Source organism: Neoarius graeffei, chromosome 28 (assembly GCF_027579695.1).
Source record: "Neoarius graeffei isolate fNeoGra1 chromosome 28, fNeoGra1.pri, whole genome shotgun sequence".
Lineage (NCBI taxonomy): Eukaryota > Metazoa > Chordata > Actinopteri > Siluriformes > Ariidae > Neoarius > Neoarius graeffei.
Genome location: NC_083596.1, coordinates 51487109 through 51507336, shown reverse-complemented (window position 1 = coordinate 51507336; position 20228 = coordinate 51487109). Strand labels below are relative to the sequence as shown.

The 20228-nt window shown below is 43.8% G+C and overlaps 1 protein-coding gene across 2 annotated transcripts in view; it reads left to right on the top strand.

Annotated features, from left to right (window-relative positions):
* The window catches only part of ar (androgen receptor), a 220405-nt gene that overhangs the window by 43279 nt on the left and 156898 nt on the right, over positions 1-20228 (top strand). For both annotated transcript variants that reach the window (XM_060912283.1, XM_060912282.1), the window contains exons 2-3: positions 1986-2134; positions 10271-10387. In XM_060912283.1, the coding sequence (XP_060768266.1) occupies positions 1986-2134; positions 10271-10387 (266 nt within the window). The remainder of the gene's footprint in view (positions 1-1985; positions 2135-10270; positions 10388-20228) is intronic.

The window sequence follows — 20228 nt, the reverse complement described above, 5'->3', positions numbered from 1 at the left end:
AATAAACAACACACTTTATCTCTCTATCTCTCTCTCTCTCTCTCTCTCTCTCTCTCACACACACACACACACACACACACACACACACACACACACACACACAGAGCTTTATATTATATATATATATATATACACACACACTACCGTTCAAAAGTTTGGGGTCACTTTGAAATGTGCTTATTTTTGAAAGAAAAGCACTGTTCTTTTCAATGAAGATCACTTTAAACTAATCAGAAATCCACTCTATACATTGCTAATGTGCTAAATGACTATTCTAGCTGCAAATGTCTGGTTTTTGGTGCAATATCTCCATAGGTGTATAGAGGCCCATTTCCAGCAACTCTCACTCCAGTGTTCTAATGGTACAATGTGTTTGCTCATTGCCTCAGAAGGCTAATGGATGATTAGAAAACCCTTGTACAATCATGTTAGCACAGCTGAAAACAGTTGAGCTCTTTAGAGAAGCTATAAAACTGACCTTCCTTTGAGCAGATTGAGTTTCTGGAGCATCACATTTGTGGGGTCGATTAAATGCTCAAAATGGCCAGAAAAATGTCTCGACTATATTTTCTATTCATTTTACAACTTATGGTGGGAAATAAAAGTGTGACTTTTCATGGAAAACACAAAATTGTCTGGGTGACCCCAAACTTTTGAACAGTAGTGTGTGTTGACTTGCTCAAGTCAACAATTAATTAATTAATTAAATAATTAAATCTTTAATTTCCCATTCCTCAGGAACCATGCAGGTGTGTGTGTGTGTGTGTGTGTGTGTGTGTTTGACTTTATTTATCTCGCACCTTGTGCTGCACGTGGTGATTTATGTTTCTCTTTGATTTGATCTTCATCCCGATGGACACCGAGTCCTAAAACGCTTTACATTTACACACACTGGTGTTTTTTCATTTGATTTTTTGTTTCTTTGAGCTGAAAACACCCTGAAGTGTTTAATCTCACAAATGTGTTTGTTTATTTACCAGGAAATTCCCCGGAAATGATTCACTCGTGTGGAATAAACCATGAACTCACATTCCCTCGTGGAGGTTTGCTTCGTGCTTGAGTGGAATTCATGTCATTTCAGCCAAACGAATCTGTACGTCTTTCAGCGTCCGTGTCTGTCCGTTGCCGATCAACAACATCCTTTAACGTGAACTGATGAACACACTGCGTGGAAACTCAGATCTGTGAGCTGTAACTCCACCTTTATAATAACTGACTCTGTCACTGCGCCGCTGAACTCCGCCTTCTGATTGGTCGTCAGCAGCTCAGACAGTCGCACAGGTTTATATTGATGTACAGTTTCTATAGTAACGACTCGTTAACAGTGACTCGTACAGCATACACTCCACTGATAACAAACAGATTAAAAATTGTTAATATGAACATCTTAAAATAAGATGATTATGGAACATTTATGGAAGGAGTCTCCAGTGTCAGGGCTTTGGAATTGTCAAAGGGAATTACCCTGTCAGTGTGTCACACACACACACACACACACACACACTGGGTATAAGAAGGTTATTATGCAGGCAGGGTGTGTGTTGCAGTGATGCTTTAATTATCCATCTACTGAGATTCATTTATTTGTGAAAAATGAAGGTGAAATGAAAGGAAGGTGGTGAGAAAAACATTTTCATCAGACCTTTAAACTCACTTTCATGAGATAATCAGAGCAAAATTTTCTGACTTGGAGTCACATCAGAAAGTCAGAAGTTTGTGCAGAAATCTGGTTTGATAATCTTTGTGCGTTGATGACTCACAGTCATGTGTGTGTGTGTGTGTGTGTGTGTGTGTGTGTGTGTGTGTGTGTGTGTGTGTGTCAGAGTTAATTCAGGACAATTTAGTTTCTGGCACGTGAGTATGTGGGACGTCACTGACTGTACCTTTAAACTCATTCCTGTTTTTTTGTTATGCACAGACTGACAGTGTCACAAACCAAGGCATGCTCTAACGTGTTTTTATTTGTGTGTGTGTGTGTGTTCCAGGTCAGACAGTGCAAGAGAGGTGTTCCCCATGGAGTTCTTCTTCCCCCCACAGCGCACCTGTCTGATCTGCTCTGATGAAGCATCTGGGTGCCATTACGGAGCTCTAACCTGTGGCAGCTGCAAAGTGTTTTTCAAAAGAGCAGCAGAAGGTACATGTGCACACACACACACACACACACACACACACACACACACACACACACACACATACTGTACACACACACACAGAATTTCCACATGCAGACACACACACACGTGTACACACACACACACACACACACACACTAATGCCGCTTTTCCACTACAAACGCGGCTGAGCCGTGCCGTGCCGAGTCGAGCTGAGTCGAGCTGAGCGGGGCTGTTGGAGTTGCATTTCGACTACAACTGCGCTGAACCGTGCTGGCTGGAAATGGGTGGACACATTGGGTGGAGTTAGCGAAAGTGGGTGGACGTCACGTGATGTCGTTAAGCAGCGCAAACAGTGACATCAGTGACAGTGGCGGAACAAGTCAGAGCCGGGCCGGGGGCGGGGCAAATGACCGGGCCCTTTATTAAAGCTTATCATAACATCATTTTAGGCTACAAAATGTCCGCAACTGCGGTGTTTACCAATTTCAACACTACCGGGTGCAACTATGTTATTTAGTACATCAAGTCCTTCAAACGAACATGTAACTCAGAAACAAAAAACATTAGGATACTGTACATGGCTCATAATAAAACATCAATAGCCTATACTGCGCACATTATTTGAAGGGCATACGAATGAGCGCTCAGAGGTTGCAGCGGTGACAGGAAGAGTCAGAAATAAAAGGAGGGCGGTGCAAACCTCACTGAATGCACTGTGTTTACCAATTTCAACACTACGGGGTGCAACTATGTTATTTTGTACATTAAGTCCTTCAAACGAACATGTAACTCAGAAACAAAAAAACATTAGGTGACATACTGTACATGGCTTATAAAAAAAACATCAATAGCCTACTGCGCGCATTATTTGAAGGGCATACGGCGAGCCTTGCGCTCCGCGAACTCGTCCACGATGCTCTGTATGTCACTGATTCAGTGATCTTTTAAGCGGTAGTCTCACGACCCGGAGAGTAAACAATAAACATGGAGGACATGGAGTCGTTAGTGTGGCTGGTCTTGGTGCTGTGGCTTGTTGTCACCGACAACGCCAACAGATACTGGCAAGAGCGTATAGATGAGGCGAGGCGCATAAGGCTTCAGAAATTCTCGTAATTCGTAATTATTCTCCTTCCGGGTTTGCGGTGTTTACAGATCCCAGCGCGCTCGCGGGGCGTGTGTGGGCATGTGAGGACACACCTCCTCACCAATCAGTGCACAGGGGAGTGTCTGCTCACGCCCCCAACCTCAGTCAGCACGGCTTGGCTCGCTTCAGCCCCACTCCAAAACGGTGCGAGTTTTAGGGGCTAAGCAGGGCTGAAACGAGCTGAGTCGTGCCGGTTTTTGGTAGTCGAAACGCGAGCCGTGTCGGGCTGAAGTGAGCTGAAGCAAGCTGAAGTGAGCTGAAAAAGGGTAGTGGAAAAGGGCCAATACTGTACACACACACACAGAATTTCCACATGCAGACACACACACACGTGTACACACACACACACACACACACACACACACACACACACACACACACATACTGTACACACACACACACATACTGTACACACACACACAGAATTTCCACATGCAGACACACACACACGTGTACACACACACACACACACACACACACACACACACACACACACATACTGTACACACACACACACATACTGTACACACACACACAGAATTTCCACATGCAGACACACACACACGTGTACACACACACACACACACACACACACACACACACACATACTGTACACACACACACATACTGTACACACACACACAGAATTTCCACATGCAGACACACACACACGTGTACACACACACACACACACACACACACACACACACACACACATACTGTACACACACACACACACACACACATACTGTACACACACACACATACTGTACACACACACACACACATACTGTACACACACACACAGAATTTCCACATGCAGACACACACACACGTGTACACACACACACACACACACACACACACATACTGTACACACACACACACATACTGTACACACACACACAGAATTTCCACATGCAGACACACACACACGTGTACACACACACACACACACACACACACACACACACACACACACACACACACATACTGTACACACACACACACATACTGTACACACACACACAGAATTTCCACATGCAGACACACACACACGTGTACACACACACACACACACACACACACACACACACACACACACACACACACACATACTGTACACACACACACACACACATACTGTACACACACACACATACTGTACACACACACACACATACTGTACACACACACACACACACACACACACACACATACTGTACACACACACACACACATACTGTACACACACACACACACACACACACACACACACACATACTGTACACACACACACATACTGTACACACACACACAGAATTTCCACATGCAGACACACACACACGTGTACACACACACACACACACACACATACTGTACACACACACACACACACATACTGTACACACACACACACACATACTGTACACACACACACATCCTGTACACACACACACAGAATTTCCACATGCAGACACACACACAGAATTTCCACATGCAGACACACACACACGTGTACACACACACACACACACACACACACACACACACACACACACACACACACACACACACACATACTGTACACACACACACACACACACATGTACTGTACACACACGCATGCGCACACACACACACACACACACAGAATTTCCACATGCAGACACACACACTTGTACACACACACACACTGTACACACACACACGTGCGCGTGCACACACACATGCGCACACACACGCACAGAATTTCCACATGCAGACACACACACACACATGTACACACACACACACACACACACACACACACACACACGTGTATACGCACACACACATGCGCGCACACACACACACACACACACACACACACACACACACACACACACACACGTACTGTACACACACACACGCACATGCGCGCACACACACACATGCACAGAATTTCCACATGCAGACACACACACGTGTATACGCACACACACACACTGTACACACACACACACGTGCGCGTGCACACACACATGCGCACACACACACGCACAGAATTTCCACATGCAGACACACACACACACACACACTCATTAGTTTAGTAGCTGGATCAGGCTTCCTGTGGCTGCAGGTTTTCATTTAATCTTGAGCTGAAATACACCTGCTTCCACTCAGTGAATCTGTGGCTCTCGTTGCTCAGACGGCTGATGAAGCTCAGGGGCACTGCAACATTTACTGAACTATAAACCCGCAGCAGATCTCAGCAGATCAGAGCCAAGTGCTCTTGAAAGGATACTGACAGCAGACTCAAACTCACTCGCCTCAACTTCGCCAACCAGAACCTTAACCTTAACAACCCAGCCTCAGAAACCCGAAAACCGTGACCCTGAACTCCACGACTCTAAAATTCAACCTGACCACCCAAACACCAATCAGTCAACTCCTAGATTTTTGTGTCGACTGCCTCATATAGAGGCACTAGCTGCTGCGTCATCGTGCTGTAAGAGTGTAACAGTTGCACGCTGCGCATGCACGTGTTCCTATTAAAATGGCCGGTGAGTGTATACAATTTGGTTCACCGTTCGAAATAAATGTACTAAATAAATCACTTTCAGACATGTTTATACTTATTCCAGAGGTAAAGTGCGTTCCACTGAGCTCTAGCGCCGGGCCATTTCCGGGAAATAAGAGTTTGGGTCGTGGTGACAGCGTGTGTGTGTCAGCCTCGGCTCGGAGGGTTCAGTTTGGAAAACTGTAAGAGGGAAGAGGAGAATAATATAAAGTACAGACGCTTGGAATATTTTACTGCTGTGATTTTTAAATTGTTCATTTTTGGATTCCGCTTCATTGTTGTGGCTCCTGCCTCAGAGAGTAAATATATATGCTGTATTTACTGTCTGGACACGGGATCAGAAAACTCTTTTATTTATAATCAGGAGCCGCACGGACCCAGAGGGGGCCCTTTTATTAAATGGCAGCTGTGTTTCTGTAAAAGTGCTGTCCTTCATGGCCTCTGAAGACTGTGAGACTGAGTGCTGGTAGACAGACCTGTCTCACTCTCAGCATGTCTTCTGCTCAAATGAGGCAGAACCATCGATCAGGTTCACAGAGAATTAACACTGTGGAGAATCTGAATCCCAACTGACACCGAATGATGTCGTAATGGGCGTTAGAGCAGCTGATTAATCAGAAATGTAACTTCAACTCGCTCTTTCTTTCTTTCTTTCTTTCTTTCTTTCTTTCTTTCTTTCTTTCTTTCTTTCTTTCTTTCACCCCACCCCCTTCCCCGCAGTCTATTAAAGGCCGGACTCTGACTCCTTTCCTCCTGCTTGTGTTCTGTATAGAGTGTGTGAATATGGAACAGTGTGTGTGTTGTTCCTCATCTGAGCTGAGTGATTGGTACTAACAGAGCTGGAATCGGTGTGTGTGTGTGTGTGTGTGTGTAAAAGGGATGGGGCCACGGTGGGACAGGGGTGTGGCACACTGTAAAAAATGATTTTGTGGGGTTGTATATTTTACTGATAAAAAATGATTATTTTTTCCACAAAAAAAATCGGTAAGCAAAGGTAATCGATTGCAAGGGGTAGATCATACAGGCGCTACCTATTAATATAGAGTATAAACTTCTAATGGTGAGAAATGAGTAAGCTACACCCAATTGAAGTGATGAAAATGGATTAAATAATAATCAGAAATATTAGGCAGGAAATAATGTAATGCAATAGGTAGGGCATAACTACCTAAAATGACTAAAATATAGCCTACTCGATTCTACGCGCAATGATTCATGGGAGCATGCTCGTACCGTGCTCATAATTCAGCAGAAAACAGCACTCGTGCATGCAGTGCTCCCAGAAGAAGAGACTGGAGCGAGTCTGCGTCTCGAAGGGAATTGCGAATTAACATTTACAAGGACGCAAACAGTTGAGCAGGATTTATTTTGTTTTTTTGTTGTGTGTGTGTCAGTTGACCTGAATGTCTGGCAGAACAGAGAACCATTTAAGAGATATGAACACATGTAGCATCACTCCACACGTTATCCTGATTTATGTGAATACTGTCTAAACTTGTCTTGGGGGCAGAAGAGTGCTAAATATGTACAAGAATAACCTTTTCTTAAACTTTTATCTTGGCACTAACTTTTTTTTTTTTGGAAGGTTTTTACCTTTGGCACAGCAGAGAGAGAGTGAACTGCTTTTACTCAGGTTAAGCTACACACAAACAGATTTCTCTTGTCTTTTTTGAACACACACACACACACACACACACACAGAGCTTGTGTTGTGTTGTGTCAGTGGCTTAATCTGAATAATTGGTAAAACGCACTGTTGGGTGAGTGCTGCAGGTGTTCATATTTTTCTTAAATTGTTCTTAGTTATTCTCATTTGTATGAATACATGTGCAAACTTCTCTAAGGGGAAAAACAGTTGTGTGGTGTATTTTTTTTTCTGTTTTTGTAACAGCTTTTATTGTTTTATATCTACACTGTGCCCTCCACTCTTGACCATTTCTACATGCCCAAATGCATCGAGTTGCTGCCATGTGTTTAGCTGACTAGAAATGTGTGTCAGCGAGCAGTTGTACACATGTATCTAATAAAGTGGCCGGTGAGTGTATATATGTGTGCATTGTGTTTTACATTGTTTAAATGCAGTATATTGGATATGTTGCATGTTAAGACTTGAGTGACTGATTAAACAAGTTGACTTTAATACTGTCTGGCGTCTGCTGTGTCTGAAAATAGCTTCAAGTAAATCTAACCTTCCTGGAATAGGTAATAGTTAATTTGTCATAGTAGCTAATAATTATTAATAATTATTAATTACATAAATAATGGCTAAACATTTAGTGTTATTACTACTCAATAATTTTGAGTAATTTTTATTGAAAATCGTAGGCAATATTTACCTTATTTCTTTGAGTAATTTATAGCTGTTGAATGTAGGTGGTATTTACTCAAAATAATGGTTGAAATTTACCCAAATAAAGTCTATGCAAATTGTTACCTTAGATAAATTGGGTAAATTCTATAGGTTGTTTTTTATAGTGCACTAACACTGACACTCTTCTTTCTGAGAGCAGCACGAACTCAAACGTCTCCGTCTACAGCGTCTAAAGTCCACAAGTCTTTCTGTCTCACATCACTTCCTGTTTCTCTTCACTTTCTCCTCCAACATGTTTCTGATCTCTCAGTTTCTCTGCTTGTGTTTGAACAGTGCTGTAAATATGACGTTAATAAAATCACCTCGACACTCAGTTCTCCTGCTGGTATTGTTATGAAAGCAGCGTTAGGAAGCTCAGGGTTTTGGGATTCCTCATGTGTAGTGTGTTATACATCGGCACGCTGTGTAAAAACACACGCTGGCGCAGCGTCATGCCAGCTTTCTTTGGTTCAGTGTAAACAACCAAAGGCAGAATATTCAGGAATCTTTTTTACGGCAATTTAGTGGAACATCTGTGTAAAAAGAGCGAGTGTCTTAATATTAATAACTTCCTGTACTTCTTTCTTTCTTTCTTTCTTTCTTTCTTTCTTTCTTTCTTTCTTTCTTTCTTTCAGAATTCCATTCTGTATCTGTTCACTATTCTTTCTTTTCTGTACTATTGATTTTCTTTCTTTTTGATCCCTCCCTTTTTAAAAATATACTCTTTCTTTCACCTTTAAACTGTTTTGAGCTTTTGAATATTTCTTTCTTTCTTTCTTTCTTTCTTTCTTTCTTTCTTTCTTTCTTTCTTTCTTTCTTTCTTTCTTGCTTGCTTGCTTGCTTGCTTTCCCTCAGTAATTTATGTACTTACATGATAGATGTGCAGTGCATTTAGTTATATAAGAGTAAAGTGGTGTGTGTGTGTGTGTGTGTGTGTGTGTGTGTGTGTGTGTGTGTGTGTGTGTGTGTGTGTGTGTAATAAAAGGAGAGAGAATGTGATTACGCTGCAGTGGGACAGCAGCACTGCGTCTCTGTGGCCTCCATTCGACTCGCTCCGACTGCTTTAGACCTTGAGCGTAGAGCATGAAGGAGAATCTCGCTGTAGCAGCGGCACTGTGTGTGGTCTCAGCTCACCAGTGTGTGTGTGTGTGTGTGTGTGTGTGTGTGTGTGTAAACAATAAATAACGTGTTTCACAATTACAACAAAGCTGATTACTTTTTCATTCTTTAAAAGGAGAGCACGTTTTATCTGAGATCAGCATTCTGTTTTTATAAGTCAGGGTGTTATCAGGGTGCTGTTGTGCTCCTCTCTACGTTACAACTTTTGCTTGCAGAAGCCGATAAGTGCTCACAGGATGAATGAGCAAAACCATATTTGCAAAAACAAGAGAAATATTCAGAAACATCAGATTCAGAGACCAGGCTCACACTCGCGAATGACAGATGAATGATTTAGTTTGCGTGTTACGGCAGTGTAGGACACAGGGAGAGTGGAAAGGAGAGTGAAACATCTGGAACATCATCTGGAACTAAGTACTGTCAAACTTTTAATAAGCATAAGTAAGGAGAACTGTTGCTAGGCAACAATATGGGCATTATACACATTGTTCTTATACATGAACATCCAGAGAGAGAGAGAGAGAGAGAGAGAGTAGTATCACACTTGCTTGATCATGAATAATAATCTTTGGAGTGGGGCGGGGCAATCTGTCAAAAATATCACATCCTGATACGTGGAGGCACTTCTCTGATCCACGATATGTACAGTACGGTATCGCCATGAGCAGATCTGCTTACTGATGACAATTTTGAAACATTTGTACGCTTTACATTTTACAATTTTAAAATCAAGCAGAAAACTTTAACATGAAGTCTGTTGTGTCTGATCAGAGTTTGTAAGAGACATAAACAAATCATAAAAAATGGAATTTTGTGAAATCTCAGATATGCACTGTGACATCATTTCTCATGCTACCAATACCATATTATTTATCATCCAGCCCTCATGATAAGAAAAGCCCATGAATGATTTTGAGGAACATGCTTTTCTCATCAAATGTTTCTCTGTCTGTCTGTCTGTCTGTCTGTCTGTCTCTCAGGGAAGCAGAAGTATCTGTGTGCAAGCAGGAACGACTGCACCATCGATAAGCTGAGGAGGAAGAACTGTCCATCCTGTCGTCTGAAGAAGTGCTTTGAGGCAGGAATGACTCTTGGAGGTAAAGTGAGCGCTGAGTGGGCGTGTCTGTCTGTGAAAACATTATCCTCTGATTGGTGTTTGGCTTTGAGTGACATGACAGTGAGACTGAGGTGCAGTCTGGTGATGATTTCGAGACGTGCGCTGCAGAACGTGCCGTGAATATTCCAGTGATTAGAAACGAAGCTCAGTGGTTGGTCGTGCGAATGTGATTTGTTTGTTTTGTTTGAGAGTTCAGAGGTTTTGTGAAATTGTGAAACAGGAATGAAGTCCAGTCACGAGTTTCAGTGTGTGTGCGTGTGTGGGGGCGGGAGGAGGGGAGGGGAGGGGAGGGGAGGGGAGGGGATCTGGGTCAGGCTTTAACACTGACTGGTGTTTTGGGCATCACAGCGCTTGTTAGTTTGGCCATGCGCGCGTGTGTGTGCGTGCGTGTGTGTGCATGTGTGTGCGCGTGTGTGTGTGTGTGTGTGTGTGTGTGATACTTTATTGTTTGTGAGTGTGTTTGTGGTCAGTAATGTGTGAAGTGATCATTTGCATGGGTATGGAATAGTTATACTTTAATCCCTTCACACACACACAAACACATTCCTGTCCACCCACAAAGCGAGGGCCAGCATTTCTACTTCATATGAACACAGAAACAGTCGTTACGGATGCTAGGACGCATCCGTATGCTACACACCGCTTTAGATCACGCGGAACACCACGTTTGACAAAAAGTTTCTAGCTAACAGAGTGAGGACCACTCAGTTGAGGGGGCGGGGCATCAGGGGACGACGACCATGTCACAGCCAAGTTGCATCACCTGACCTGAAAACTGTGCGCTGATTGACTGAATGAATTAAGCGGGCTGTGTTCAGGAACACACTGGCGTTTACCATTTCAGCTGTAAAACATGAACTTGCAAAACCTTGTTTCTGTACAGCAGTGAAATAACTTCTTCTTTTCTTCTTATCCTTTTTACATCTATTTAAACACTACAATGCGTCAGACGGTGCATGTGAGTTTGTAGCCTCCTCTTCCAATAGTCTCTATCTAGAGCGTCACTGGCCAAAAGGCCCCAGTCCTTCAAATCAGCAACCACTAAAGGCCAATTTATGCTGACAACCCAGTCCTCGCAGATGGCGTCGCAGATGGCGTCTGCGAAGCCCCCCCCCCTTCGCAGACGCTCTGCGCGCACCTCCCAAAAATTGTGACCACCGCAGAAGCCTCGCAGACAAGAGGGCTCTGATTGGTCCACTCTACATCCGCTGTACACACACTTCCGCTTCCCTACTTTCCCAGTTTGGTTTGTTTTCACGACCGCCATTTTTAAAAACACGAGCGAAGATGGAGCAGCACGAAGAGCGGTTGATCGAGGAAGTGAGGAAGTACGGACATCTATACGACTCCAGTTCTAGTCGTTATAAGTAACCGGAGGATAAACACTCCACTAACCACACCCACCAACTACTCCTAGCGATTTCGCGACTTCGCGCCCCCTTGCGTTGTGGCGGTGAATAACATCGCGCACGCCTATTACTCCCCGCTCAACGATAAATTACAACTGTCTGCGAAAAGCTATCTGCGAAAGCCTTGTCGCAAGAGCATGCAGAGGCCTTAACTCCTTCCATGACTTTCTCGGTCGACCCTTCTTCCGTTTCCCAGCCACTTGCAGGTTTGTGATGTCTTTAATGGTTTGGGAGTGTAGGTACACAGTCCGTTTAAGAACTACAACACGGTCCCTTTAAGGACTACAACTCCCATCACCAGCTTCCGCGTTGACCTGCGTCACGCGTGGGCGGGATCACCAACGTCACATCCTCCATGAAAGCATAAGAAACCCAAAAACTCCTAGCTCCTCCTCTTTCCATCCGGAGCAGCCGCCTGGACACAAGGAGGAATCGCTCGCTCCACCCGAGCAAACCAGAAAAAGACCTCTTTCTTGCAAGATCCACGATTTAGCGCGGTTTCTTTCTTACCCTTGGCCAAGGTAGACTCCAGAGTCGCGCGATTTTTAAACTCAGCTTGAGTTACAACCGGTTTTATTTGTATTAGAAGTGACGTCACAACTGCAGCCCAAAAGCAGTTTAATTCAAAGTTAAGAGAGCGGCTGGACCCTTTTTTTAACTGAAGCTCTGTCCGCATTGTTCTACAAAGATTTTCTTCCCACAAGCTACGAAGCGTCGGATCAAGAATTCTTTGTTTTTCTACAGAAGTCTCTACAGGCTCCTGTGAACTCAACCTCTTCCCAGAAATCCCCTGTGCTTCACGGAGATCTCCACAATGGTGAAAACTCCAAAAGTCTCGGGACATCTTCTCATAATGTTGTGTAAGACTGGCATTTTTGGGCATAATCAAAAACCTACGCTTAGGAATTAGCTTTTATTGAAGTAGTGTGAATTTACACTCAGGAACGGTTTAATTGTTACACTGCAAACACGCAGCGTGTTGAATTGATTATTGTTTTGTTTTAATCTCTCAGTTGTTTTAATAGATAGGCTGTGCATGCTTCTCTTTATTCCTCACTAACACTTTAATCTCCTTATCACACATTTTGACCTTATCAAGGTTTCAGTGGATTCAGTCCTGTTATAAGCTAGTGAAATTAGCCTATGGCTAATTTCTTTTGTCCCATTAGCAGCCAAAGCTAAGTGTATTGTCTTAGAAACACGTGGCGGTCCTCCCCCACTCACAAACACACCTTAGCTAGCATCCCTTTGTCTTAGCTTAGCCACACGAGGTTAATCTAGGCCTACACGAACATGTGGTCACCAGGCCTGACACACACACAAACACGTGGTCACAGGCCTCACCTGGCCTCACAAATACACCTCAGTTAGCATCCCACGCTAGCTTCTTTCTTTTGCTAGGCCATAGGCCTTACCACGTGGTCAACTCCTCCCCCACAAACACATGTGGAGTTAGCTACCAGAGCTAATCCTTTTTGTAGGCCACACACAAGGCCTCTCTCTCTCCCCACACACAAACACACCTTAGCTAGCATTCCTTTGTCTTAGCTAAACACAAGGCTAATCTAGGCCTCCACACGTGGCCACATGTCTCACAAACCCACCTTAGCTAGCTTCCCTTTGTCTTAGCTTAGCCACACAAGGCTAATTCCTTTGTTCTCAAATCCCACGTGGTGATCCCTACACCACGTGGACACACACGAACATACCTAGCTAGCATCCCACGCTAGCCTTCTGCTCAGGCCATAGGGCCTTTCACTCACACACACACACACACATCTCACTGTTTGTATATATTTCAACTGCCATTATCCATTTTTATCTTTGTTATAATAAATTCATTTATTATTGAAACTGTGTGTTTATTTGTGTTCCAATATCTCTGAAGTCCCCAATCTCCAAAGAATTCTAAAAGGTGCATATGATTTGTGTAATATGGTAAGTGATCATAATAATTTGGAATATACCATAATTTAGCTGTTTGGTAATTTATTATTAAGCACCAAAATTAATGGTATTAATTAATGAGACTGATTAATGAGACTGATTCCATGAGTAATTTAATGATAATATGAGACTGATTCAATGAAAATGATTCACTGAAAACGATTCAAATGAGACTGATTCAATTTTAATTATTAACCTTCAGATTTAATGAGATTGATCACTCAATTACCCAAATGCACCTACAGGAGCTGTGATGGACGTGGCCAAACCATCGAAGGCGCCTGTGTCTGATCTCCAAGAAGAGATCAGCCAGGCCCAACTTCTGGTGAAGGTCTTCAGTACTGGTGTTGACACCCGGCTTAATGTGGCACATCCAACGCAGCATACAGTAGCTCTTTCATTACGCTCCAGGCGCCTGAGATCCTCCTTTTTAATCGGCCAGTACTCACAGGCATATAGCATTGCGCTACGAACGTAGGAGTTGTATGCTCCAAATGCTCCAAGATACACTCCTAGATGACAGGAGGGGCAGGAGCTCTCTGAATTTCTTCCAGGCTGACCTAGTTCGCGTCATAGTGGCAAGCTCACAGCCACCGCCAGCACATAGGTTGTCACCAAGGTAACAGAAAGAGTCAACAGTGTCAAGCTCATGAGTGCCAAAAGCCACCTGATTGCATTGCTTGCCGACAATGGGACGTGCCAGACCCAGGCAACGGTCACATCTGAAATTGGGAACAGCAGATAGCCTACCACGTATGTTTGTGCATTTCTTGTGTACCCAGTGCTTGCAATCATTACAGAAGATGGAGTTACGACCAACACCTTTCCTGCAGACGCCACAGGGATATTTACCAGAGTCCCTCAAGGTGTTAAGTTTAGGGCCAGATATCATCACCTTAGTTTTCTTCATATTGACTCTCAGTCCTCTGGACTCCAAGCCACTTTTCCACAGAAGAAACTTATCAGTGAGCTCATCAAGGGACTCAGCAGCAATCACCAGGTCGTCAGCATAGAGTAGCTCCCAAGGTGCACCGGTTGAAAAATCACGGGATAAGGCTTCCAGTATGATGACAAAAAGAAATGGACTGAGGACGGATCCTTGATGCACACCAACATTGACATCGAAGTCTTTGCTGAAGGAATGGTTTATCCGATACAGCGATACAACAATATATTTCTGTAAAGCTGCTTTGTGACAATGCACACTGTTAAAAGCACGATACAAATAAAATTTAACTGACCCGAATCCTTCATTTTTACGCGCTCTGTCTGACACACAAGCAGCAAAGAGACCAGGTAGAGAAAAAATAGAAAAAGATGTCTTACACCGTATAGGGTTAAATACCCGAGTCACTGCCTGTTGTATGCAGCAGCACTGGGAGATAAAACACATGTTCATCAGTTCTACAGCTCAACTGGATCCCTGGGGAAATCCACACAAATAAGTGATAAATAACAATACGTGAGGAATATCTGTACTACCAAAGGAAGACGGTCTGTCTCTCTGTCTGTTCACCTGTGCAAATTGACACGGCTGGACGCACATGACTCCATACTTTACACATGGATTGGTGCCACATCCAGATGGGCCCAAGACAACATTTTCGATTTTCCAAAACATCAGGTTTGTGCTAATCCAACACACTATTCATTTCCCATAGGCTACATGCTCGCACTAACACACTGCGCACAGCCTCGGCAGGGAATCCCCTCCCCCACTCGCCTGAGAGTTTTGATTGTACAGGACCTCGCAATCAGCGCTCCTCACCGGAGACTTCCACAAGGGCCGAGTCTACATCAATGCACCATTCAGAGGAAATCAAACTCATGGGCAATAACTGCGAGCATTTTTCCATGTTATAGCAGAGACACTGCAATGATAGTGGGTGGGGCAGGGTGTGGCTCGCTCTCAGTGAGGATGAGGATTCTGATGCTGGGCTCAACATGGTGATGACTGTCAGCTGTTGGTGATGGACAATTACATCATCCATCAGCCGAACCTCAGCCTCTACCTTTAGTGATCAACTAGGACGCCATTTTCATTATTGGTGATGCAATTATCTTAAACCGTAATAGCAAAGGTTTAATTTTAAAACAAAACATGTAATCATCATTCGAAAGACAATTTAATTTATTACGAATCAAACACAGACAGTTACAAAGCGCAGTTTTCAGTCGCAACTCAATACAATCCACAAGGCAGCTTCTTTTAGACAGGAGAAGCTCGAAAAGAAAAGATCGACACACCTTTCTCCTCCCCTCATCTCCCTTTACATACATCTCTGTATCTCTCCACCTCTCTCTCTCACTCACTCACTCTCTCTCTCTCTCTCTCTCTCTCTCTCTCTCTCTCTCTCTCAATAGCCCTCTGAGTTCTTTCGTTTGCTGTCTCCTTCTTATTCTCTCCCTTTTCTCTCCACCTCTCCCGAACATAACCACCATCATTCTTTCTCAGCACACGTCCATCACTCATCCCAAACTCCCTCCCTCCTGTTCTCTGTCTCCCTCCATCCTTGTTTCCTGTTCACCCCCCCATGGCTGTGCTGTTTTGCTTGTAGGCTCAGATACGGATCCTGATAAAGGGCGAGTAAAAGATAAACAAGGATTTTGAACTGCTGTTTTGAACTGTGAAACTGCTCCTCTACCGTCAGTTACACCACTATAACTATCTTTTAACAATAATACAAAACGATGGAAATCCGTCATCGTGATGGAACTTTAACAGCTTCTGCTGTCACAGGATCTGTTCAGCTCTTATTTGCCTCACCCTCGGCTCTACCTGCTTCTCCCTCTGCGTCCACGTCCTCTCCCCCCACCCCTTTTCCCTCCTCTCTGTGTTATCTGTCTGTTTGTCCATCTGCATTCTGGTTCTAGATCCTGCTGTGTCTGTTTCACGTACATCATTCATCAGTGTTTCCTGCTATCTTCAGATCTTTCTACCATCACTGCTCGACTCCTCCCTTCATTAGTTTTAGTCGTATATACACCGTACCAGGGCGGCACGGTGGTGTAGTGGTTAGCGCTGTCGCCTCACAGCAAGAAGGTCCCGGGTTCGAGCCCCGTGGCCGGCGAGGGCCTTTCTGTGTGGAGTTTGCATGTTCTCCCCGTGTCCGCGTGGGTTTCCTCCGGGTGCTCCGGTTTCCCCCACAGTCCAAAGACATGCAGGTTAGGTTAACTGGTGACTCTAAATTGAGCGTAGGTGTGAATGTGAGTGTGAATGGTTGTCTGTGTCTATGTGTCAGCCCTGTGATGACCTGGCGACTTGTCCAGGGTGTACCCCGCCTTTCGCCCGTAGTCAGCTGGGATAGGATCCAGCTTGCCTGCGACCCTGTAGAACAGGATAAAGCGGCTACAGATAATGAGATGAGATGAGACACCATACCAGTCAAAAGTTTGGACACACCTACTTATTCATAATACTGTAATGGGTAAGGGTGTCCACCTTTTGACTGTTTCTGTATATACTGCAGCCCTTTTCCCACTCGCTCACTCGTGTCTGTTTGTGTCTGTACCTGCCAGTTATCGGAACTCTGCCCCGTGTGACCCCTGCCTGCTAAGTTGCTCTGTGTGTTCTGGTCAATGGAACTCTGCCTTGTTTGCCTTTGTGTTCAAATCTCTGCACTGAATCCTGCATGTGTATTGATCTTTGGGGAAATGTAGCAAGGCGTATGCAGAATATGAAAAATACAATTTGCAGTCCATGACAGTAACCTGGTTGATACACTCTTCTGGTGAATATTTACAGAATCCAGCCAGAGCTCCCTTCGTTTAGCTACTGCGTCCCGTGATGCTACGCGGTGATTGCAATGGCATGAAATTCGCATGTAATGCTGCATTCATGACACACGAGAAAACGGGAAAATATAAACTCCGACTCAGACAAAATATAATGTGTGCAGTGTCACTAAATATATGCAGTACATTAGATAAAAGGTGAGGTAAGATAAATTTCCTGGGGAAAATACAAGTGCTTGCAAAGCAAAAAGTTTAAACTTCGAGATTGATCGAGAGTGAGAGAGAAATGAAATAGATGGTGAAGTTATATATTTAGGTGTCTTAAAGTGCATATCACGGGTAAATTCAGGAGCAAGATCAACGTAATTCTCCTATTTTATATTAAACTTTGGTCAAATATCTGTCACATTCTGCATCCTATGCAATTTTTTTACCTCTCACAATACCAGAAAAATTCAGTTGAAATCAAGCCATTTGAGGCGAACTGGTCCGCCTCTGAAAAAACTTGGCATTTGGATTTCCTGGCAAACACTGATTTTCGTGACATTGTGTGCGGGACGCCTCCCTCTGAATCCTACATCAGCGCTGGTTTGTTTATGAGAAAACGACCTGTTGGTTTTCTGCAAATTTCTTCGACGTTATCACGTAATTATTAAAATGGTTAACAGCTGTATCATAGGAGGGCGTAGCAACACCAATCATGATGGGATTAATACGCATCGTTTCCCACAAGACCAGACAGTGAGAGAGAAATGGGAGCGCTTGGTCTACACAGGCTGTGCACTGAAACCGTGCGAAGCTCGCGCAGCCTGCTGGCGCTTCCGCAGGTGACGTCACGAATCTGGCTCCAGACTCCCTTGGGATTTTTCCAGATGTGTTTTGTTATTTTATTTTTTCCTGCTGTAGACAGATGGCCTTGTGCAAAATTACCCTTCTGGATGAGTGTGTAAAGGGACAGACTTTCATATAAAAAAAAAACGAAACTGGTCCAGAATATGCACTTTAACTTCCCTGCTGTATCGTAACAGGAACATAGAAATAGTTTGGAAAAACTTCCCATTCCAAGACAATGGAAGAAATTGGACCTATAGATGGATGAAAAAGGGATGCAAGAGGAATATCACAAAGAAAAGAAAAGTCATAGCCACTGTTCTCATTACAAGACCTACACAAGAAAGCTTCTACGTGAAGCCGTTTGAGCTCTATTAATCCTGGAGGAAGAAGAAGAAGAAGAAGACAAGGGATAACAGTATAGCACTTCACTTTGCAAGCACTATAATTAAATAATATAATACAACTAGAATATAATAATAAATAATGACAACAATTCCGATAAAGTATAAGTCTGTGGAATAATATTAAGTGTAAGTGTATTAATGTAAAGTTTGCGTACTTCAGAAGCCGTGCAGGTGAGACAACAGACGTTGCTGCTGGTATCTATATTATTTTCCGAGTTGTTTAAGTGAATGCATGATTTTCAGAAGTCAAAAGTTCTTGGACACAGCATGAGTCTGCCACCAGCTCCCTGTGTGATGGACACTGTGGGGACGCAGATGTACTTGTCTATCATACGAGGGGAGAGGCGGGGGGAGGGGGGAGCATGTAGGACACAGTATATACTGTCCCAGTTTTGGACACAGCCCTTATCTCTTGGCAACCACTGAGTACACACTTGAAATCACCCTTGCAATGACCTCGGACTGACTAAGCAACACCAAAACACCCACGTTGAAACAACTTCGTAAACACAAAGAACAACCTACCAATCACAGAGTCATACTTTAGTCATGACCCTGCAACAACACTGCAACCACCGGGTCCAATCAGTCAGCTTGTCCCAGTGACCTGTGCTTTGTCAGCAAGCATCAATCATGTACCTATTTTACAGAAATTCATCTTATCGTCATCACTGCATTCTCTGTTTGTTGTGGTCCTCTTTCACCCCTTTACAGGGGGTCTCGTGGCAGTGATGTGTTGCTCCTGTTCAACTGGGAAAAGTGACATGTTAGTACCGTGAAAGTACGAAAGACTCAGATTAAGAGCACTTGTGTTCCTACTGCCTGGACTCATCCCAATCATCATCATCATTATCACATTTTCATTATACACCCACAATGAAGGAGGGGGGATATACTGGTTTTTACCTCTGTCCGTCCATCCGTCCGTCCATATCTCCGTCTGTCCTAAACACCCCTTTTCTCAGCAACCACAAATCATAGCCACTTGGTACTTGGTACCAAACTTCAGCTTGGGGTTCTATACCATGTTTACCATTTTCAGATCTGTCGCACATCGACTTCCTATTTACCGACTGAATGTATTTACAAAACATATAGGGTGGATTTTGACACAATTTCAAGAAGCAAAATGCCATTTCAAAATGACGGTTTATCAGGATGCTGTTTGAAATCCCTGGGGAGAACACGGCTCTTTACTTGTTTCAGGGTCAATTATTTGTTGAAGTCAACATTCATATTAAGTGCCCTATTCCTTCAATTGCTTGCATTCTGATCTATGTGAGAGCGGGGGATACGTCAGTGAGCAGTAGCTCACAGCTGATCTTGTGTAGTTGCAGTCTTCTTCTGTCTCTGAACAGGCGGTCTTCTGGCGGTTTGTTGTTGCTCCTCTCCATCTGTGAAGGATGACATTTTAGTAAAGCGAAAGTAGTAAAATCTGTTCCTCAGGAAGATGCCTCTCGACAGGTGAGCGTGTGGTCGATGGGTGTGGTTG